The sequence below is a fragment of the Thamnophis elegans genome, chromosome Z (assembly GCF_009769535.1).
Source record: "Thamnophis elegans isolate rThaEle1 chromosome Z, rThaEle1.pri, whole genome shotgun sequence".
In the NCBI taxonomy this organism is placed as follows: domain Eukaryota; kingdom Metazoa; phylum Chordata; class Lepidosauria; order Squamata; family Colubridae; genus Thamnophis; species Thamnophis elegans.
This window is the reverse complement of record NC_045558.1, coordinates 69,773,970-69,799,035: the sequence shown is the minus strand read 5'-3', so window position 1 is coordinate 69,799,035 and position 25,066 is coordinate 69,773,970. Positions and strand designations below refer to the sequence as shown.

General features: G+C 38.2%; 1 protein-coding gene across 5 annotated transcripts in view; it reads left to right on the top strand.

Annotated features, from left to right (window-relative positions):
- ELMO1 (engulfment and cell motility 1) overlaps nucleotides 1–25,066 on the top strand; it is a 532,924-nt gene that overhangs the window by 154,974 nt on the left and 352,884 nt on the right. For all 5 annotated transcript variants that reach the window (XM_032235494.1, XM_032235493.1, XM_032235495.1 and 2 more), the window contains one exon: nucleotides 19,077–19,246. In XM_032235494.1, coding sequence (XP_032091385.1) covers nucleotides 19,077–19,246 — 170 coding nt within the window. The remainder of the gene's footprint in view (nucleotides 1–19,076; nucleotides 19,247–25,066) is intronic.

Sequence of the window (25,066 nt, the reverse complement as noted above, 5' to 3'; positions counted from 1 at the left end):
TCACTTTCACGTATCACATGAATTGAAAATGTTGTTGTGAGTTTTATTTTTCCTTCTACATTTTGAGATCAGTGGATACTTTACAGGAGTGTTGCATTGTTAGTATCACCATATATTGTAGTGTACTGATACAGTAGTCAAATCATATTGCTGGTCAACATTCCAAGAATGTTGTTTAACCATGGATGAACAGTGTGTTTCTATGCACTGCTTACTTGGGTTTCATGGCCTTTTTTTCCTCAGGAACAATTTAATGATTGGTAACTCTGACCAGAGTTATACAAAAATCAAGATACTTTTTTTAACAATCTAAGAAAGAAACCAGGTTCTTTCAGATAAATCCTGTTTGGGGATATTTTTTATGTATTGGAATGGCTAGCATGTTAAGTAACGTGCTCTAATCTTTGTTTTTTTTAAATGGAGCTGTTTTGGATTTTTTCAGGTTTTCTACAAACAGGGTTATTGGAAATAAAAGCTACAGTAGAAGTTGATCTGTAAGGAGAAGCTAACAATGAAGTAAATGTTTATTGCAATTATTTATGGTTGATTTTAGTGGAGGGTTTTGGGTGAAATGATAGCATGAATCAGATTCCTTTGGTTCATTGACAGTATGATTTGGTATGTTTAGCCAGAGCCGAGGTGGCGCAGTGGTTAGAGTGCAGTACTGCAGGCTACTTCAGCTGACTGCTATCTGCAGTTTGGTGTTCAAATCTCACCAGCTCAAGGTTGACTCAGCCTTCCATCCTTCCGAGGTGGGTGAAATGAAGACCCAGACTGTGGGGGCAATATGCTGACTCTGTAAACCACTTAGAGAGGGCTGAAAGCCCTATGAAGCGGTATATAAGTCTAACTGCTATTACTACTGCTATTGCTATGATTAAACACCACATTAGCATTTGTCTTTTTTGGTGGTAGTAGATAGCCATATGGCTGCAACCCACAAAAATAGCAGGGTATAACTAATTTAGCTCTAAAACATACTATAAAATATATTGGATTTAATTACATTATATCAAAAAAGTGTTAAAGATATGTATTTGAAGCATACTCCAACGCAGCCTGAAACAGTGCCTTCTTCCTTTATTCTTTAAATAGTTAGATTAGATGCTTCTTTTTCTCTCCCCTTCCCCCAAAATAACATAAACACTTTTGGTTATTTTCTGGGACAGTATTGGTGGAAGATGGTAAGTGACCTCAGTTCTACAGGAAAGGTCTATATTTTATGTTACAAATGTTATTAATATATGATACTCTAAGCTCCATTGAAGAACCATCAGGTGGGTAAATAATGATGATGTAAATAATTAATTAATAAGTAATTTGTACAATTTGAAAGCAATATGCAAAAATGTAAAACAGTTCTAACAGCAAATGGGGGAGAACATTGGTGAAGTCAACATCAGAAGAGAAACCTTCCAAGGGGACTCACTTTCACCACTACTGTTCAACATCACATTAATTCCACTGTCAATAATCCTATGAAACACAAAACTAGAATACCAAATCTCAAGTCAACATGGCAAGGTAAACCATCTATTAGACATAGATGACTTAAATGTATGAAAAAAGCCCCACTGAATTTTAATCAATACTAAGGTGATCAGATTTTAACATTGGTAAAGAGGGACACCATTGACCGGGGGGGGGGGTGTTCTTGATTAACATTTTTTAAAAAATTGGGACTTTTAGTTAATGCTATCTTCAATCCTCATGAAGGAATAATGCCAAGTGAATTGATTAGGAATAGATGTTCTGATAGAATAAATGGTCTATGGTTCATTTATTTTTATTTTATTATTTATTAGATTTTTATCCCACCTTTCTTATTTTTACAAATAACTGAAAGGCGGAAAAACATAAGCTAATCTTCCTTTTAATATTTTCCACATAACAACAACCCTGTGAGGTGGGTTGGGCTGAGAGAGACGACTGGCCCAAAAGCAGGACTCGACTCATCTTCCCTTTGTGTTTAGGCCAGCCCTTTCCCCACTACACCAAAAGGTTCTCATTTAGTAGGAAGACAGGGAAGAGGTTTTTTTAAGTGTAATGAGGGAAATGGGGGGAAATTCGGCTTGAAGCAAGATTTCTGGGATAGGGTCTTTCTTTTTTGGGTTGGCTTTAATGTCCATCTCTTGCATGTTGGGAGTTCTCCCCCTGGGAAGGAACCTTTGACAGAAATATTATTTTTGCTCCACTAGAAAAGGCCAAAGTGAGAGGGAAAGGCCAAAGTGAGAGGGAAAGGCACTGATGGTGGAGGAAGATGAAAAGTGAACTTTAATCACATTTACTTTTCATCTTTCTTGCCTGCTTAATTATTTTTCATTAGTTTATCAGAATATAAAGGACAAAAAATGAAAATAAGGGGAAATTAAGAGTGGAAAAAAAGGGAAAAAGGAGAAAGTGTTGTGGTAAAGGGGAGAAAGGGGGGGGGTAGGCATTGACTTCTAACTTTTTTAGCACAGTAGAAGATAATAACATTACAACCTCAACTTTTTACTTTTACACAATATTATATACTACCCAATTCTATAACAACAAACTATCTAATCAGGAAAACCAAATCACAATTTCATTTTTTCCACCACAAGCACAACATTTAAAAGTGGTTTCCACATGGAAACTAAAATAGGTGTGTTCTTTTCTTTGAATAAAGCAATCAGTTTAACCATCCCTATTTTTCATCTTGCTGTGATAAATACATATAATTCTGTTCACACCTATTAATCTTTATAGACTATCATCATTTATATTAAAAAGGGAAAAACCTTTTTTTACATCCATTTTAAAACTCTAAACTTTTCTTAAAAATATTTAGCACGAGGGAAAGGCAGAAGGAAAATGCCCCCTTTTTCCTGTGCCTCAGTTGCTAGGGGGAATGAAAGGACAAGGGTTCCCACACACACACTGAAAAGAACCCCTGAACAACTTTGTGCAGTGCACAGCTCCATTTCGGTGCCTTTTACTGCTCAGTTTGGTGCCATTTCCAATCAAAGATTTGGAAAAGTTTCTTCTTCTTTCCTTATGCTATAATTTTGACTCTGAGAAGGGTTTGCTGTTCTTTCTGACCTTTAAAATGATACATTTCACTGACTCTTTCTCTGTGCTTGCCTTTAAGAAGCATTCCAAGTCAATCCAGAATGATGTAGATGTTAATACAAAGAACTGAGCAAATTAAAATGGTGAAATTAGTCCCAGGGAAGTATTTTTCAAAGAAACCTTGATAGTGATGAGGAGCTCCTCGCACACCACCATTTTTCCCACACGAGCCGACCTCCAACCTCTGTGCCCCTCCCCTCCGGGAAAGTCCAGGAAGGAACAGTCGCTACTTCTCTAGCCAAAGTATTTCCTGGAGCTCTATGGTACGGGGTCATCCTTTCTTATAAAAGGAAGTAAAAGGGGCGGGGGGGGGGTGTTCCGTTTTTCTTGCTTTAACATTTTAATATCTTCAATGAAAATACTGAGACATAGAGAGGAGTTAGACAGAGTGTCTTTTGTTTTGCCCTGGTTAGGATTTCTTAAGCAAATCCACTGCGCTTTCAACATGAAGCCAAATCGGGACTTTTTTAAAACCCTGTGGATGCGGGACAAATTGTTAGAAATCATCTGTCCCGCCAAAAGTGGGATCAATACTCAACACAGTTCAACTGTTTAGCAGCAACATCAGAATGAACTTTGGACTTGAAAAAATGTGCTATATTATCCATGCAGTGAGGAAAAATGAAAAAAAAATAGAAGGAATAGAACTGGGAAATAGAATAGTGAAAGCATTAATAAAGGATGATGGTTACAAATACCTAGGCATATTGGAAGCAGATACATCTTGAATGGAAAAGTCATAGAGTCAACGCAAAAGGAATACATCAGGAGGGATTGCAAAATATTAAAAATAAAGCTGAATGCTGGAAACATAATTAAAGCCATTAATACATGGGCAGTTCCAGTGATATGCTACTCAGCTGGAATCATCAACTAGACTCTGGCTGAACTGGAAAATGTGGACTGTAAAATGCACAAACTTTGAATAAGTATCCCACTTCACATCCACAAACTGACATCGACAGATTCTACCTGGCAAGAAAATAGGGGGCAGAGGGCTATTGCAAATCCATCAAACTGTAGAAGAAGAAAAATGAAGTTTGAATGATTATGTGAACCAAAGTACAGAAAAATTGCTGCAGGCTGTAAAAACGGAGAACATTATAAAAAACAACAGAAACAAAGGCAGAATATAAGGAAAAAACAGCTGGATGACAGATTAAATAGATGGAAAACGAAAGCTTTGCATGGACAGCACTTGAAAACATTGAAGGAAAATGTGATGACAACTTTACATGGACATGGCTTAAGATGGGAACTATTAAGAAAGAAACAGAAGGTTTAATACTGGCTCCTTAAGAACAAGCACTACAAACTAATGCCATTAAGCAAAGATACAAAAATCCAGTGACAATCCAAACTGCTGACTTTGCAACAACAAAGTCAAATGTTTCACACTTAATATGTGAATGCAGCAAAATTGTACAAACTGATTACAAAATCTAAAGATGACCGAGTTACTAAATTAATCCACTGGTCATTATGTAAAAAAACAAACAAAAACAACTTACCTATATCAGAAACATCATGGGAACATAAAGTGGAAAAAGTTGTCGAAATAAGAAGGTGACTTGTGGGACTTTTGAATATAGATGGATCGTCGTTTGGAACACAACACAGTTGTCAAAAACCGAAATGTACAATTTATTGATAATGCTTTACCAGGAGACCCCCAGTTGAAGAAAAAGACTGGAAAAAATCACGAGATATTGTGACCTAGCCATCAAAACTATCTGATTATGGCAGAAATATGTAACAGTAATACCCATTGCCATCAGGACATTTGGTACCCTGTCCAAGAATTTTATAAAATACATCAACAAATTGCAGCTTCCTGCAATAACACCAGTGGAACTGCAAAAAACTGTGCTATTTGTAACATCATACATTTTAAGAATAGAATAGAATAGAATAACAGAGTTGGAAGGGACCTTGGAGTTCTTCTAGTCCAACCCCCTGCTTAGGCAGGAAACCCTACACCACTTCAGACAAATACCATAGTTATCCAACATCTTCTTAAAAATTTCCTGTGTTGGAGCATTCACAACTTCTGAAGGCAAGTTGTTCCATTGATAAATTGTTCTAACAGTCAGAAAATTTCTTCTTAATTCTATATTGCTTCTCTCCTTGATTAGTTTCCACCTACTGCTTCTTCTCCTGCCCTCGGGTGCTTTGAAGAATAGCTTGACCTCCCTGTTCTTTGTGGCACCCCTGAGATATTGGAACACTGTTATCATGTCTTCCCTAGTCCTTATTTTCATCATGCTAGGACATACCCAGTTCCTGCAACCGTTCTTCATATGTTTTAGCCTCCAGTCCCCTAATCATCTTTGTTGCTCTTCTTTGAACACTTTCTAGAGTCTCAACATCTTTTAAGAAGGTACTTCGTTGATACCTAGGACACTTGCAGCAACCTGTATCAACCATTAGCACCAGTGAATGGTATTTGTGGCACATTTTAAATGTTCAGTTGACTGAGTTTCATGTTAATGAATAAAAGAAATAATAATAAAAACTTTATTATGGTCACAGACCAACAATAGACAAGAATTATTACTGTTTACAATAGTGTTAAAAGATATTAATAATAGTAAGTAATAACATCTATAATAATAAAATACATGGTACCAAACAGTATAGCTCTTGCTCTTGGTTACATGATGGGAGAGCTGGTAAGTATGTGTGTAAATATAAATTCTCTAAAAATTGTTAGAGATATCTACAAAAAAGTAGTACAAGAAAACATCTTTAGTCCTGTAACCAAATTTTTCCTTATGGTCATTGCAGCTGCACAGAATTTTGCTACTGCACGTGTGGTAATGGGGGTTGAGTCCCGGAGGAGATAGTCTACATAAAAATTGTCTGCCCTTCTTGGTAATCTCTCTAGTAAGGGGGAAATACGCATTGACCTAAAAACTCTGTAAAAACTCACAGTGCAATAAAACACGTGTGATATCTTCGACTTCTCCTTTACCACATATTCGTTCAGCTATTGGGGTCTTATTATATTACCCTGGAGGAGTGCTGAGGGGAGAATATTAAATCTGGCTCTGAAAAATGCTACTTATGTTTCAGAAAAATCAGGTCCTTTAAATAGCTTGATAGTTCCCACACATCCTGTTTATTCTGCTCTACTACGGGGAGGCAACCTATTTATTTCTGAATGGAACTCCATGTCTTTTATTCTATTAATAACTACTTGCTTAGCTTGGTCAAAGCCTAGGGATATGAAAAATACTGGGGAGAGCCCATAAGAGCCTGTTTCTAGGGAGAGGGGAAGTTATCAGTCAACACTAAAAGGGTCAGTCCCTTTGCAAAGAAATGAATTTTTACGTAACCATCAGCTTCCAGGCTCTTACCTGAATCTGAGGCATACCTGTCTCAATCCTTAACTGGGCATTTGGTGTTCCTTTGAGTGCAGCTAAAATGATTACAGGAATTTTGTTTGTATGATTTCTAGTGAGTTTTTCTTTGCAAAGATTCCTGCTTGTGCCTCATAAAGAATTTTTTGGCCTGAAGGGTTTTAAGGCAGCAGGGACTAATTGTCCTCCGCCTGTATAGAAGAACTGAGTGCTGATTGCAATGTATAATCCAGGTGAGCCTTCCATATATCTTGTGAGTGGAAAACCACCCCAATGTATTTAAATATCCTCACCTGTTCTAAATTATGTCCTTCTATTTTCCAGGAGTATCTTTTAATGAAAACTAAATTTTTTTATTTGTCAAAATTAAGGACCAACTTATTCTGTCTGCAGTATCCTGATGTTGCTGTAATTGCTCTCATCAGCCCAATGGGCATTTGTGAGGTAATAGCAGCAGCATTGGCATATAAGAGTATAGGGATTTTACATTGTGTCATGTTAGGAGAATGTAGGCTAGGATTCTGCAAAAGATCTATCAAGGGGCTGATGTAAAAACCGTACTCTTTCTGTACCCTTACTAGGCTGGATGAAGTCCCTCGAGGATTACACCTCACTTTCAAGGTGGAATTAGCATAGAATTTTTGAATGAGATAGAGGAGGCATTTATCAATAATATTGAGTTTTAATTCTACCAGTGGGTGTTTCCGGATATTGAGTCGAAGGCCTGCTTAAAATTAAAGAAGGCTACAAAAAGAGAGGATTTTTTCAAATATGTGTATTTGTGGATCAGATAGTGTAATACCAAGATATGGTCCACTATTGATCTCCTTCTCTAAAATCCAGTTTGTTGATCTTTGATTATGAAATTAGCCAATCTTGAAGTTTATAATTTAGGTGTTTAGCATACAATTTACTAACAACACTCAGAAGGCTAATGGGTCTATAAATTGCCTGGGTCATTACTGTTACCCTTTTTATAAATGATTGCTAATCCCCAAACTCTTGGCATTCAGCCCATTTTATCTATAAATATAAAAAGAGATGCTAATAGAGATGCCCACCAAATGGCGTTCTTTTTAATTATTTTTGACAGAACACTGTCAACACCTGGTGCCTTATTAGCCCTAAGGGATTCACTCAGCCAGGATACTTCTTCTGGTGTGACAGGGGACCAGTTAAGGGTTAAGTCCAAACTAAATTGGCTCTTATTGTCAGGTTCTGTATATAGCTCTCTAAAAGATTCTTCCCATGCATGAATTGGTACCTGATTAGTTGGGAGTAGGGGAGATTTCCTCTAGTGATATACCAAAAAGGGATGTATTTTTTTGTCTTGACTGATGCAATTAATCTATGCCAAGACTCCTTCAGAGCTGCACTTTTCTTTTAAAAGAGTCTTAGATTGTGCCTTCAACTGCTTTAAAGAGTGAATATGATCAGAGGGAACATATTTAGTTTTTCTGCACTCCTTGTTATATATCCTTTTCAGTTGAACACAGTCCCTATCAAGCCATTTTTTATTCTTTAAAGCCAGCTTTTTGGGGTGAGCCAGTGTTCCATTTGTAAGAACAGATTTCAAATTTGTAATTAAGGTTTCAAATCCCTCTAAATGCGATTGCTTCTTGCTTCTTAGGAGCAATGTATGTAATTCTATGGTTTCTGGAGCTAACATCCATTTAGTAACTTCATTTTTCTCAGTCAATTTGATTTTTACCTTAGTATTTTGACTCTCTAACCTGGGCAGGTAGATTAAGTTGGCCCTTCAAAATTTCTAGTGTAGTATAAGAGTAAGGGTTACTGGACCGTGATCACTTTCCAATCATGAATCTATCTCCATCTTCCGTGAGAACTTCAAGAGATCACATAGTATCCAATAATGGACCGTGGATTGTCCTCCTGCTCCCCGATATGTATATTCTGCTGGATAATCACCACATGTGGAACCATTAAGGATACATAGGTCCAAACGGGCAATCATCTGTCTTGCACACAGATCCATCCAAATAGGTTTAGGATTTTTAAATTGTCTAGAACGCAGGGGTTTTCCTGGCACATTCTCGTCGTAATATATCTTAAATTGATTAAATAATGCTTGATCATTTGTCCCATCCTAGTGTTTAAGTCCCCCCCCCCCTTATGATTATTGTTACTGTGGGGTGTTGGTCTGTGCAGACAAGAATAAAATTTTCTATACGATCCCAAATATTGTTGGTCATATTATTCTTATTAAGGGGAGGAATACAGATATTAAAAAGCAGACGTTCCACCTGTTTGGGTGAAAGTAAGGTAGACGCAACCCAAGGCTGTAAAGGTGGCAGTAATACACATATAAATTGCAGGGATGTATTAACTAGTGTCATGATACCCCCTTAAGATCTCCCACACACCTTACTTGGGGCAGCTGGGATAGAGTATGCCCAATAGCTATCTAGCTGTATCTCTGAAGTGGCCCAGGTTTCCTGTAAGAAAAGGATGTCAAATTGTGATATATAATCAACAAACAGTTGGTCTTTTATTGGGACAGTCCAGCCTGCTATATTCCAAAGTAAAAGGGAGAGAGGGTCATGATTTGATGCTCATTAGGAGATATGATTTATACAAAAGGAAGTTGTGGGATTGTTACATTGGGTTGAGAAGTTGTCACAGTCAAAATTGACCTTCTCTAAAAGGAGAGGAGTCTCATCTAAGTCTTGAGTAGATTCCTGCGGAACTTGTTCAGAGTGAGAGGCTTTACCACCAGCTAACAGAGCTTGCCTTTCAGGTACCTCCTCTCGAGGTGTAGGACAAGGAGTTATTAGGTCATGTTACAATTGACTTCGAGTTGATGGCACTGACATGGGTTCTCTCTCAATGGTTTTGTGGCTGAAGATATCATAGGATATTCAACTAAGGATGATAGCATCTCCATATCTACCAGGAGTCTATTGGCCCCAGTAGATCTTGGCTTCTGTTTCCCATGATCTCATTTTCATGCAATCCCTTGCTCTCTGGAGGAGAAGTAAAAGCTCAATTAATGGGGACACAAGATCTATAAGCAGCTCAGCTGTGTCCATTGTGACCAACAAGAATGTCTTTAAATTTTCTAACTTAAATAGTATGTTGTCCTGTTCTTTCTTTGTTAGGGAGCCGAAAGCATTAATGAGGCCGGCTTCTGTGTTATTAAATACATCTTCACTGAGTAAGGCTGATTGACTCCCCTTCTCATTCCCTTGGTTTCCAAGATTGAAAGTGAGGGAGAAACAGCAACCTTGGTAGCTCACTTGTTAACAATTAGGGGCTTAACCATTTCCTTCCTCTAATGGGGAAGTTGTGAAAAGAGGCTAATGTGTCTTTATCTTAAATAGCATTAGAGGTGGACTTCTTGAAGGATAGAAGTATCCGCTTCCGGTTTGGAGCCTCAGAGAGCCACTCCCCTGCACATAGATTAATCTGCTCCCATTGTCAGTGTAGAAGCTGGCTTAAGGAATTTAGTATTGCACTCTTGGTATTCCAGCGTCCATAGTTAAGTCTGTTCATATGGATTCTAAGAGCAATCTATTGTATTTGCAGTGTACGATGTAATTGGAGGGGAGATAATTTACTGGTTTCCAAGGAACCTTCTCTATTAATACTTCCCTCTCTAACTGCCTCATCAGGAGAAAGCCAGTTTTTCTGGGAAGGCTGCCCCTTTTTAGCAGGTTCTTTAACTGTTTCTTTGTCTCTTTGCTTCGTGCCTGCAAACTTAACTAGAGTGTGAGATTTAACACAGTCTGCTGTAAAGTCTTTGGTGAGAATGCAAGGACATAGATCTTGTGTTTGTAGAAAAACAGCTATATCTTTTCTGAAGGTGTCCAAATCATGTTGTATGGTTATTAGTTGCTCAAATATTGAAACAACAATTTGTACTGTGAGAAGGCATTGCCTTGCCATAAACTCAGTTGTATTTTCCCATAGTAATCTCTCAGTGCTCTGAATTAACTTTGTTCTTAGCTTTTTTTTAGCCTATATTTCTGATTCCATTCCGCATGTAACTGGGCTAGCTGTTTGCAAAAATAACTGACTGTCATTTTACTCCCCCTACAAATACGGGAAGATCTAATAATAGCTGTTGTTTTGTCAAGTCTCTTTGGAAGTTCCATTCTAATATTTCAGATTTGTTAGCGATGGAGGGGGGGTTAGTTTAACTTACGGTTCTCTTTCTGGCAAAATGCTCCTCAATTCTTGGCTGTTTTGCAGAATTCAAGGTGGGATAGATCCCAGGCTGGCTATCCCTGGCTATAGCAAAAGTCAGCACTTAATGAAGTTCTCCAGTTTGCTACTTGTGTTGTATAAAATGGCCCTTGAGATGCTCTCATAAGAAGAGTGGATACTTGACCAAGCTTGCAGCAGTTCTAAGTATTTAATGCAAGGATAAGGCATGTGTTCATCTGTTCTGCCTTCTGCCAGTTTCATAGATAATGTGAACTACTTTAGTTGTAAATCATTTCGGGTTTATGAGAGTTATTACAGTAAAGCTCAAACAGAGCAAAATGGCAATTATGAGGCAGCAGTGATTTAATCACATACTTAACATGATTTAAGAATTTGGCATATAAATACTTCAATATGCAATCTGAATTTTGTTGTGTATGCGTAGACATAGCTGGAAGATTTCACTCCAGTTCACATTAGGCGCGGGAAAATACTTTGAATCTATTGGCTAACAGCTGACAGCCCTCTATAAAGAATGCTGCCAGGCTATAGCCCTTGCCTTTCGCTAGTATGTTGCTGTTAGGTTCTTAATAAACATAAACTGTTACAATTGCCGGCTTCGATTCCATTCTTCCCTCAAGATCTTCGCCCAAGATTCTTCACCCAAGACATAAGGCCTTCCATCCAGGGGCATGCTACATACATTGCTCAGGTTAAATTCATAACTTTTAGTAATAGTGGCTTTTATTTTTATTGCAACAGTTTCATGCCAGCTTTATTGTGCAGATATATGGACCTGTGGAAGATTGAGTCAGGCTTTTAATTTTATTCTCCCCTCAAAAAACAATCCTATCCTCTTTTACATATTTACCAGTTCAAATTATGTTTAATAAAATTAATGTTTATGCACTGTTTTTTCTTATTTAATCTTAACCAAGCCTCAGTATATTCTTTTTTAAATATTTTTTTTATTTTATTATTTTCGAAACAAAAACAATACAAAGAATTCTCCTTCTTTACATACTGTAAAAAGTGTATCAGTTGGTTACAAAAGACTTTTGTGCATCTCTTCCACAGTCATCAACCATAATTCATATTAACTCAAATATTTTAACTCAGATATTTATACATATTACCATCATCATACCTCCATTTTCATTTGACTATAATTGTTTTAACGTCCCTTATCATAAAATATACCAAGATTTAAAACATAACCACATACTGGCATTTCATTTGCTATTTCTAAAATCCTCCAATAACACTGAATCCTTATGGCCTTTTCTAGCTAAACATCCATAATATTTAGTAACAAAAAATTCTAATCCTCCTTTCCAAATTACTCTTTACAATTTACATCCCGTTTCCTTATGTTGTATACATATATAAATACACACACACACACACTATCATTATCCCTCCTTTATTTGACTGTATCCTGTATCATAATATTTTCCCCCTAATAATCAAAACTTAATTAAATTTAACTTAATTTTTTAATTTCTAATCTTCCTTTCATGGGTACCATTCAATATTCATATCCAATTGTTACTTATCCTAATAATACATATGTATACATTAATATCATTATCAATTATTTATTTGGCTATATCTATTGTCACTAAATTTCACTAAGTTTAATTAGTTTTTAATTACCGTATTTATCGGCGTATAACACGCAGTTTTAAAACTAAAATTGCAAGCTTAAACCCTGCCTGCGTGTTATACGCCGATACTGCGTGTTATACGCCGGGTCCCAAACTGCCTGCTCCAGCTGATTCACCGGCGCCCATGATACTCATAGAAGTGCAGCATCCATTTCATGGCAGCGTCGGCGGCTCTCCAGCTACCCTGCCTGATATAACCCCTACCTTGCAGCAGTGGCGGCAGCTCTCCAGCCACCTGCTGTTCGCTTTAACCCCATCATTGAACAAGCGGCGGCTGGAGAGCCGCCCGCTGCCTGATTTAACCCCATCCTAGCAGCAGCGGCTCGCAGCAGCCAGAGAGCCGCCCGCTGCCTGTATTTTTTCTCCATCATTGCGGGTGCTTACCTTCCCGCCCGCCTGCTCTCTGGTCCCAAGTGTACGCGCCGGCATTCTCCCAATCAGCTGTGAGTCCGCAGCCGCCTGCGCTGCTGTTTTAAAGGCTGCTCCTCAGGACCCTCCGAGGCCACCGTACTTCTGACGAGTGATGTCCCTGACGTTACGCTGAGGACGTTACTCGTCAGCGCAATTAAAGAGTAACCTGAGTCTGCTAGCGACACAGGCCAGGTACTGTGGTGAAAACAAAAACATATAGAAATAGGGGTTTATGTGGGGGGGGCTTGTTATGTGGCGCAGGGGGAAAGAGTATGTGATATGGGGGGTGGGGTTATATGGTACAGGTGGTATCAGGACTATGTGGTACAGGGGGATTAGGTTGTACAGGTGGATCTGGGGGGGGATTAGGTGGTACAGGGGGATCAGAGGGGGGAAAATGATGTGACAGAAGAGGGTGGGGAAGTAATTCATGTTCTAATGTTATAAATTTTAATCCAACATTAAGTTCCGAGCTTCCAAGTCATTTATTTTTAATGAAAAAAATTTTTACTCAAATTTTTGTGTTAAAATGGGGGATGCGTGTTATACGCCGGTGCGTGTTATACACCGATAAATACGGTATACACTTCCATCTATTAATCTGTATCTTTCCAGTAGCAAAACAGTCTCATGTCTTCTGCCATTTGTGGTATCAGTCCTCTAATCATCTCCTTAATCAAATTTGTATGGACTCCTCTTAGCAACCCATTGCTTATTAAGTCTCTCATGTAATTTTGATGCCCTTCGTCTGTTTCCTTAATCAGCTTGTCTTTAATTGTCAGTAGTGTTATCAATGATGTTGCTAATAAAAATTTTCTCTTTAAATCCATAAATTCTTTTGTTTTTTCCTTCTTCTGTATCTTGCCATCTGGGGTAGAGTTCCCCTCCATTTAATTCCTCTTTCCATTTCCAGACACAAACCAATCACCAGAGATATCAGCAGATTTAATTTCTTTATGGTTATTTTCCTCTTCGGTTTTTAGGATCTAACTTCCACTTTTTCCACTTGATAAACATCCACTTGATAAGAATGCAGCCGCGCGAGCGATTGTGGGTGCGCCTCGATTCACCCACGTAACACCTATCCTCCGCGAGCTGCACTGGCTACCTGTTGATCTCCGGGTGCGCTTCAAGGTGCTAGTTGTCACCTACAAAGCCCTTCATGGTATTGGATCTGGGTACTTGAGAGACCGCCTACTGCCAATTACTTCCACTAGACCAATAAGATCCCATAGACTAGGCCTCCTCCGAATTCCATCAGCCGGTCAGTGTCGACTGGCGACTACCTGGAGGAGGGCCTTCTCTGTGGCTGCTCCGACCCTCTGGAACGAACTCCCCGTGGAGATTCGTACCCTCACCACCCTCCAGGCCTTCCGCATAGCCCTTAAGACCTGGCTGTTCCGACAGACCTGGGGCTAAAGACTTGCTGCCCCTCTCGAATGGTATGATTGTTGTGCTTTTTAACTGTGTATGGTCTTTATGTTTTGTAACTTTGTCTGTTTTTCCCCTCCCTTGAACTGTGAGCCGCCCTGAGTCCCTTCAGGGAAAAGGGTGGCATACAAATAAAGTAAATTGAATTGAATTGAATTGAATCTCCAACTTCTTCATCATATTTTATGTTGGATGCTCTAGGTTTTCCAACTTCTTCTCCATCCTCTCAAATATGTTTGATAATTTCTGAATTTCTAACAATATCTTTTGCAGGCTTAAAGTTTCTTTCTGCTGTTGAAATTGTGCCATTATCTCCAGCTGACAAACACTGCTGCTCTGACTTGGAAGATTTTTACAAGATTAAGCATAAATTCACAATAAGGTTTTATTTTCACTTTTCTCTGATTAAAGATATACTTCAAAGGAACATCTGTAGGCTTTTATTCTTATCGCTCTCTATAAACAAACCTTGAACCGTGAGACCTTGAAGTGCCAAGCCAGAATAATCAGTGAGGAAAGTAAAAGTGTTTTGTTTCCAATACACAATCCTCCAGCCTCCGAGTAGCAGTGTTTTTCTTTCCCTCTGTTGTTAAATTTTTCCTTGTTTCCTTTTGTATCTTTTTTAAATTCCAAGTTTTTAAAAAATCAAATTCTTGAATGAGCTAGAGAAGAAAAGGGGAAAAATACCCGCAGTAATGAAGAAGGAGAATTTTAGTCCACAGGTTACAAAGAATAATAAAAAAAGAGAATAATAGAAGAAGAAAACTTAATCCATTCACTTTAAAAGGCTTGCATAAATTCCATCCATTAACATAGCATTTAAAAAGTAAGATAACCCACTGTCCAAAACCATTCAAAGCTTAATTCCGCCACTTATTTCTTCTGTTCTCAAATTTAAATTAACTTTAAGTTTTTTATAGGCAGTCTCTTTTAAAATGGTAAAAATTCCTCACCAGCTGGAAATACTTTCTCTTTCCGTATCCTTCCATTTTGGAGCCTCCTAATGGCTGGATTTTTTCGCTGACTTGAAGAACTTCCCTTGGATCGATCATGGACTTTGCAATGTCCCTGAGATCAGCAAGACGTATTTTTCCTGTTCACCACTTCTGCGGCACAGTTTAGGTCTGATTGGACCACCCATTGGCAAAAGTATTGGCTGCGGTCTCGGAACATCAAGACTGCACATCCGTATCGTCGTGACGTTGGCTCCTCCCTCCCAAGCCTCAGTATATTCTTAAAGCTTTTCTCAGGATCGTATCAGTCAATTTGACCTTTTCAGCCTCTTTTTTGAGGGAAAAAGGTGCTTCTTATCAATGTTCCCTCTAAGCTGTGCGGCCGCACACGTGGCAACAAAACACCGCGCAGCTGTTTCCAACTGCCGCGCAGTGGTTTTTGTGAAACGCCTTCCACCATAATAGGAGAGGAGAGCCAGCCTGGAGACAGCAATCAGTTCTAGGTCCACAAGGCAGAAAGTAAGTAGCTCAGAGAAGGGGTGTGGGGGTTGGGAGAAGGCATGGGATGGGCTTCCAGCAGCGGCTGCTCAGATTTGCCAGAGAGGGAGGGAAGGAGGGAGGGAGAGAGGGAGGGAGGGAGAGAGAGAGAGAGAGAGAGAGAGAGAGAGAGAGAGAGAGAGAGAGAGAGTTAGTTAGTTGGTGGGCAGACTTAACACTTTGTTAAGTTTGTTTCTCTGTGTGTTGTGCATATATACATGTCTCCATGGGTGCAATTGTGCAAGCATTTTTTTCCTCTTTAAAAGAATTTTTGGATTTCTCCTCACCAAACCTTTAAGACTGAATGAGTTAGAGTTGAAATATAAAGAGATTGTCAATTGCCATACTGTTAGATTGGTAGGCAATTATGGACTATCTTGATTATATCCTTCTTAGAAAGAATATGTGACTGTATGGTTGAGAAAAAGACCAAACTTCATTCTATGGAAACCAAACAAAGTTCATATGGAGGGTTTCTTTCTACTAAGGGCTTCTTGGGTCAACAGTGAATATCAGTTATCAAAAATGTAGGTAAAAAGTTAAGCAGGCAATAGGCAATTACAAAAAGGGAAGCCAACTTTCTGAATTCTGTTTCTTTGACTTAGTGACTTATAAATAGTAGACTAATGTTCTGAAAAAGTCACCTAAATTTCTATATATTTTAAATAGCTGTAAAGCTATGCTGAAAAAGTTGTTCTCAAGGTATTGTGATAAATTCAATAAAAAGAAGGAAATTCTTGATGAACTTGAGGAGGAATGAGAGTATTGGATAGTAAATGGACAAATAAAATTACCAATCAAAGAGAATATTTGCACCTCAGGGTTGAAATGAGATGTTCTCTCTTCCTCTTTCCTCTTCCTCTCTTCTCTATCTGTCTCTCTCATCCTCTTTCTCTTTGTCTCTCTTCTCTTTCTCTTTCCTTTCCATTCTTCTGTCACTTTCTCTCTCCTTCTCCCTTCTCTCTCCCCCTTATCTCTTTTTGTCTCATCCTTTCTCTTTGTCTCTCTTTCTCTCTCCATCTTTCCCACTCTTCTGTCACTTTCTCTCTCCTTCTCTGTCTCTTTCTGTCTCTCTTCCCTCTTTTTTCTTCCTCTCTTCCTCCCTCCTACTTTTTTTTATCACTTTCTCTCTACCGCCCAACCTGTCCCCATACTTATCTTCAACTGATCATGTTTGCAATAATTTACCTTCTTTTCTAAATAGACACAGTCCCTTACCGGATCCCTCACTCACTCAAACACACACACACACACACACACACACACACACACACTCATGCACAAAACCATTTTTCTCCATTCCAATTCAGATCCTATAAATCAATAGCTCTGTGAAACATCTGTGAAAAAAATTCAGGTGCTCAGACATGAAAATGTGCCGCTCAAACACTATACTTTTCTGCACACACTGAAAAAAAATTAGAGGGAACATTGCTTCTTATACTCCAAAAATATGGTATATAAGTCAACAAATTCAGTTTTCATGCTTTTCTGATTTTGGGGTGTCTGTCCCAGTAATCCATTCATTACATTCCAGATATGATTTCCAAAAGCAAATTAAACCCTAGATTTAGAACACGTATGTATTTAAAGTCACAACCCCTGGTATGCCCAAATATGGGAGGAAGGTCACACTTCCACTCTGTCTTCGGCTCGTCACAAGAGACCATCCAGACAGAAATATAACAAATGTAACAAAAAGGCAACAGTAAAAAATATCTGGGTTTCTGTCTGGATGGTCTCTTGTGACGAGCCGAAGACAGAGAGTGGAAGTGTGACCTTCCTCCCATATTTGGGCATACCAGGGGTTGTGACTTTAAATATATACCTCTCACCCTGGCTGGCTGATAAGGAGTCGAGCCTTGTAGCTCAATGGTTAACACATCTGCCTGAGAGGCAATAGAGCACAGGTTCGATTCCCAACATAGGGTGTGGCTAGCTGATGAGAGCTAAATAGCTTGAAATAGATCTATACTAGTCTCCCTTTATTTATTTATCAGCATAAATATTATATATATATATATATATATATATATATATATATATATATATATATATATATATATATATACACACACACACACACACACACACACACACACACACACACACACACATATATATATATATATATATATATATATATATATATATATATATATATATATATAGTCACAACCCCTGGTAAGCCCCAATTATGGGAGAAAGCTAACTGCTTCCATCATCTGTCAATTGGCTCGTCACAAGAGTCCATCACGACAGAAACCCAATATTTTTACTGTTGCCTTTGTTATATTTGTGTTTTTTATTCAAATTTTATATATATATATATATGTGTGTGTGTGTGTATACATACATACATACATACATACATACATACATACATACATACATACATACATATATATATATATATATATATATATATATGTTTTCTGAGGTTTTCGCGGGTGTTAGTATGTAGGTCTCTAGTTGTTCGGGTTTTCTCCCGCGTAGAAGACATCTCCAATTCTATGCGGGAGAAAACCCGAACAACTAGAGACATATATATATATATATATATATATATATATATATATATATATATATATATATATATATATATATATATATATATATATATAATTTGAATGGCTTATATGGCCAGTGATATAATGGAATATGTCTTGTGAAAAAATGAAAAAGTATTCAGCAAAATATATGTACTCTGGGCAACCTGGCAAAACATAAACACTTCATTTTGTAGTAAAACTGTTCTTAGCACCACTTCAGTCTATAGGAAGCAGTATAAATCCTTGAATCTTTTATGGTAGCTGAGACACATTTTCACAAACACATTCCTGCCCTAAAAGAACTAAGTAAGACCACAGATTTATATATTGCATTTTTCTCTCATCTGAAATCCCCACAAACCCAGTGGGGAAGAGTTCATTTATATAATTTTTTCATTTATAGCCTATAGTAGAGCAGGGCAATAAAAATGTATTTTGTGGTAAATTATTTGTTTTAATAACTCTCAATATGCAGTTATTCTGCAGTTGATAAATTATGTATTTTAATGCTGTAATAAAGTTTACTAAAGTTTAACATATGACCATAAATGTAATATTATAAACATAGCATAGGATTTGGGTGCATTGTTTTTTAATTATCTCACTTTTTGCTGTTTCTACAAACTGTTAATTTTAGATTGTTATATTAATATTTGAATATGTCTTAAAATCAGTTATTATAATATATATATATATATATATATATATATATATATATATATATATATATATATATAATGAAATGTGATTATATATTTAGTATTGTTTTAAACTAATAATTATTGAACCTTTCTTGAAATATATTAATTAATTGATAAGAGTTTAAATTAAGTTTCATTTTCTTTTTTCTCTCTCTGTTTCCCTGATATCTTATTTATTAAATGTTCTGTTTTTGATAAGACCCAAAATGCTATTCAGCTCCATGAGAGGATTCAATCTTCTAGTATGGATGCCAAGTTGGAAGCACTGAAAGATTTAGCCAGTTACTCACGTGATGTAACATTTGCCCAAGAATTTATCAATCTAGATGGGATTTCACTCTTAACACAGATGGTTGAAAGTGGCACTGAGTAAGTATTCTGTTGTAATTCTATTACCATTTTTATACATTTGTCATAGTTAACTTAAGGTAACCTTTACAAATTACATTCACTGGACCATATTTTGAAAAAATAAGTGATGTGATCCCTCATTCTGTTGAAACTGATGAGATATCTAAATGAAATATGTTAAAAAGAAACAGTTTCTTTAGTGAAATTTAAGAAAATTGATTTATCAAGAAACCAAGATCAATAGAGTTGGAAAGGACCTTGGAGGTTTTCTAATCCAATCCCTAGCTCAAACAGGAGACCATATGTCATTCTGGACAAAGAGCTGTCCAACGTCTTCTTAAAAATTTCCAGAGACAGAGCATCTACAACTTCTGGAGGCAAGTTGTTCCACTGATTAATTGTTCTCATTGTCAGGAAATTTATCCTTATTTCCAGGTCGGTTTGCTCCTTGATTAGTTTACATCCATTGCTTCTTGTCATGCCTCTGGAGAATAGAAATTGACCCAGGTGCTTTGGAGAATAGAAATTGACCCTGTTCTAATATTTGAGGAGCTCAATAGAAATTGAGCCCCTCAAATATTGGAGGATGATGCCATCTCACTCTTAATCCTTTTCATTAAACTACACATTTCTGTACATCTGAAAAAATGAGACTACACTACAGATTTTTGATATCTTGTTTTCCCAAAAGCAATCTTATTTATGATTATAACCTACCTTAGAAAATCATGACATTGAGCCTAACGGAAATCCAAAATTTCTATCAGTAAAGTCATGTAGCTTTCTTGACTATAGATTAGATGCTAATGAAGCTGACCTTAGTAACCTTTAAAATAACTGAGACTTTATTGCATTGAAATCAACCAAAGTTGTGGCTAACATAATCTGAACCCAGTCTCAAAGTTTATTTTCGTAATCTAGAGAACTAAATATTAGATGATCCTAGAAGAGCCCGAACCCTGTGAAAACTGTGTAGTTTTCTGATAAGAAGACAATATCCAAATAGTGAGTTTTATGAAATGATGTGATGGATAAGTCTGTTGAAAATGTTACTGCTGGGATGAAATTTATTCTGCATGATTTCTGCTTTAGAGCTGAATAATTTAATCAAATTGATATGGAATAAATTAACTGCCCTCTAAGTTGGCTTGACTTGAGAAAAATTAATTTAACAAGGGAACAACCAATTTCCCTTTGGGAAGCAATTTCTTAAATACATTGTGACATACTAGTATTGTTTTATACATCACACACAATTTGAAAATCTTAGATTATGCATTAAGAAATAGAAAACTATATGCAAATTGAAATAATTCTGTTTATTTATTTCATTTAGACTGCAATGTCTAGAGATTTTTTGTAATGTGTAGTTACAATTTTTACATATTCCAATTAATAGAATCCACATTATGAAGACAAAAAAGATAATATAATTTTTTCCAATCAAGCTTCCAATAGTTTCAATTCATTAGAAATTAATCCCAGTTTAGTTGCAAGCAGTGGTGGGATTCAACCCATTTAACAACCGGTTTGCTGAAAATATGAGTGTGTGCGCATGCGTGGTTGCAAGCCAAATATATCAACTCTCAGCTATTCCTGTCATATAATTAATTTGACCCCCATGTTTAATAGGAAAACAGCATCATCAGGATTGAGGGAGATAATAATCTTCCACTCTGACAAAATTGAACTAAAACCTTCCAAACCATAATTACTTCAGGAAAAAGACTTCTGAAAGGTCACTGCAGTTACACAGAAATAAGGATGCTGCAGTGGCATACAAATAGTTTAAACTATTATATTTTTCTTTGTTAATATGAATACTTTTGTTTTACTTGTAAGAGAATTACTCATGGAACACTGAGATTTAGCAATGGCATCTATCCAATCCTTCAATCCCCCCAAAAATAGAAGTTATTCATTGTCATTTAAAAAATAGGACTTATTTTATATAATAAATATTTTATGGTATTTGGGAAAAAAGTAGGTTGAACATTTATTCATGAGAGCTTTGGAATTGCAAAGTTGAACCAATTTCAATGCTATCTCCAAAGAGGATTAACAGAGAAGGCACCTTCAACATGGTTTTGCTATGCTAGACCTTGGCAACTTTTATGTTGGAAAAAAGTGATGCAAGTATTATCAGGGATTATCCCATTTAGGATAAAGATTGTCACATTTATGGATTATGTATTTTGATAATATCTCTAAAGCTGATCAACATCATTTCTAATTTACAATGGACAACTGCGAGGATCATATTTATGAAAGTTTGAAAGGAGGGATAAATTTTTAAAAAGAAATTAATACAATTCTTCAAAATGTTCGTGTTTGCAACTTTTTCAAAAGTGCAAAGCAACAAAAGCTTTTTTTCAAGGTGGTGCCATCATTACAATTAGACAATCTAATTGGATGAGGAGAATTATGGTATAATACTTCTTGTCCAGCACAGGCTGGGCAAGACTGGGAAAAGTGATTGTAATTTTCAAATTAATTCTAATTTTTTTAATGTATGTATGTATGTGTGTGTGTATGTATGTATGTATGTGTATATATGTGTGTGTGTGTGTGTGTGTGTGTGTGTATGTGTGTGTGTTTTATTTGTGCTGATAAATAAATAAAGGGAGACTAGTATAGATCTATTTCAAGCTATTTAGCTCTCATCAGCTAGCCATACCCTTACTGGGATTCGAACCTGTGCTGTTTTGCATCTTAGGCAAACGTCTTAGCCATTATGCCACAGGTCTCCTCCTTATCAGCTGAAGCCAGGGAAGAAGGTATATATTTAGTGTCACAACCCCTGGTAAGCCCCAATTATGGGAGGAAGCTAACTGCTTCCATCATCTGTCAATCGGCTCGTCACAAGAGTCCATCACGACTGAAACCCAATTCTAACTAATAGAAGGGTCACATGTCACATATCAAATGATTGGGTTTTTTTTAGCTCCTGTGCAACCTCATCCAAATGTAGATTCCTATAAACTATGGTTAAACCAATCATGATTTAACAAGAAACATAAACATAGCCTATGATTTGAACAATATTCACAGTATTCAGTATAAATTTTGTCAGGATTTGAGGGAGGTGTTAGTTTGTTTGTTGAATTGTAAATTATGAGAATATTTTAGTCTTCATGAAATATATATTAAATGGTCAGTCAAATTGCAGTTTAGACCATAGAAAACCAAGGAGCAAGAAATACACATTTCTCTTGCATGTTGCACCACATAGAACAGCCAAAAGCACGCACATGCGCACTTCATGCTTACTCTTGTGCCCAACCCCATAATTTAATGCTGTGCCCCTTGTGCATGCACATGTGACCCCCCCCCCCTTGCATGTGCTCATGACTTTCTTGGAGCCTGGGGACTCCAAGGGATGACACTCAGGACTGCTGAAAAGGCTCCGCCCCAAGACTTCAGTGTATCCCAGGATTCCAATGCTGAAGGCTCAGCAGGAAAATGGGGAGAGATTTTTTTATGCCTCTCCTTTTCTCAGTTCTGCTGAGCTTAAGAAAAGGCTGAAGGCTTGGGCGAGGGAGAGCCTTTTTGGTGAGCGGCAGGAAATTTGCGAGGGTGATTTTCCTGCCTGTCGTCCTTTTTCTGCCCATCTTCCAGAAGCCGGATGCAGGGAGGAGAGCTCCAGCTGGAGCTCTCTTCCCTGCATCTGGTGAAGGCGTCTACTGCTGCTTCCCATTCTCCTCCTCCTTGTACTCTTATGGAAACTCCATGACTTTTTAACTGCCCAGGGCTCCCCAGTCAAGAATGCAACTTACCAGGGGTGGTTTCAAAAATTGTTCGAACCTACTCTGTGGGCATGGCCTCCTTTGTGGGAGTGGCTTGCTGCCCATGTGACTGGATGGGAGTGGCTTGCCACCCATGTGACCAGATGGGAGTGGCCTGTCACCCATGTGACCTGGTGGGAGTGGCCAAGACGATGTTATTACTAGATATTACTAATTACTAGATATTATTAATATTACTAGATCATTATTAATGCATAGATAACTGCGGGACATTACACACCCACACCCACAAATATGACAGTGCTAGGAAAACACCAAAAACATAAAAATCCCCCCCCCCAAAAAAAAGACTGCCAATGAAACCAGTTTTTTTTCCTAAGCCTAAGAACAGGAAAGACAAAGTCACTGGAATAAAAACCATCAAGGCAATGTGGAAAATTATAGGACAGGCACTCACAGAACCATCAACCACCTCAGAATTACCTAAACAAGGAGGGTGAAACACACTGCCTTGCAACAAACCTGGCCTGCCCATAGAAAAGCAGCCAATTTGAGACACATAAACCTGGTCTAAACACTTAAAAGCAACATATTGCATCACAAATAAAACATTTGCAAAAAGGAATAACATTTCTTGTAATAAACATTCTATAAACAATAAATAAATAAAAATTCCCTAAACTAATTAAAAACTACCACGTTCAGAGAACACCAAAGGACTCCACAGTCCTCTCCCTCCTTATCTTTTTCTTTTTTGTCCTAACTTTCTCCTCCTCCCCCCCGAACCCCACTCCCTTCTAGCACTGATGATGTTACCAAATTAGGAGTGCTGGAGAGGAGCTCTCACAGGGTGAAGAGCTTCCCGCTACAGGCACAATCTATCTGCAGCCATAAATGATTGCAAGCAGCAGCTTCAGTCACCTGCTCGCAGCTGACAGTTGTGTTTGGGAGCGGAGGTGGTGGCAGCAGAAGTGGGCACAGATGGGATGTCCCCGCTTGCTGAGTAGAACGAGGCGGCGGGGATGCGTTGTTTCAGGGTGCCCCAAGCGCCAGCTCCTCTGAGTGTAGCCCATTCCCCCTCCCAAGAAGACCGTTTTCTTTTTAAAAACGCCTCTGCAGACGATCTTGAAAACCTGCGAGGCATTCCCCCACCCCATTTCTGGTTGCCTGTAGCGTTGGAAGCTTCCACAGAGAAGCTTCTGCAGAGGCATTTTTAAAAAGAAAACGGTCTTCTTGGGAGGGGGAATGGGCTGCGCTCCTGGTTCTGGGGATTCCCCCCCCAAAAAAGACCAGTTGCCCATCTCTCCAAATCCTTTTCAGGATTTTCTTTTTAACAACGCCTCTCTGCAGACAATCTTGAAAACCTGCGAGGCATTCCCCCACCCCATTTCTGGTTGCCTGTAGCCTTGGAAGCTTCCACAGAGAAGCTTCTGCAGAGGCGTTTTTAAAAAGAAAACGGTCTTCTTGGGAGGGGGAATGGGCTGCGCTCCTGGTTCTGGGGATTCCCCCCCCAAAAAGACCAGTTGCCCATCTCTCCAAATCCTTTTCAGGATTTTCTTTTTAAAAAATGCCTCTCTGCAGACGATCTTGAAAACCTGCGAGGCATTCCCCCACCCCATCTCTGGTTGCCTGCAGCCTCAGAAGCTTCCGCAACTTCACAGTAAAAGAAATTAAGAACTTCTCTCGCTTGTGAGATTTTCTTTACTGTGCAAAGGCTTGCTTTAAAACTGCAGGCTCCCGGGGAGGGGGGCAGGGGGAAATGCTGCCTATATGTCCCCTTTCAAAGCAACCTTGCAGGTTTTCAAGATCATCCAGAGAGGCGTTTTTTAAAAAGAAAAACCCTGCAGGCACCCAGCGACAGGGGCTAGGAGCTAGGAACCCGGAAGTTAATTACTTCCGGGTTCACTGACGAACACGAACCGGTGCGAACCGGGAGGAACCCACCCCTGCAACTTACGTTAAAAACTTGTTGGAAGGGCTCCACCTACCGTCTGCTGTCGCAATCGTCAAATGTGCCACCCACCAGTCTTCTTCTGATGACGTCGCTCGCGGCTACGCTATGGCAGGCGCTACTGCCAAACACGCTGCCTTA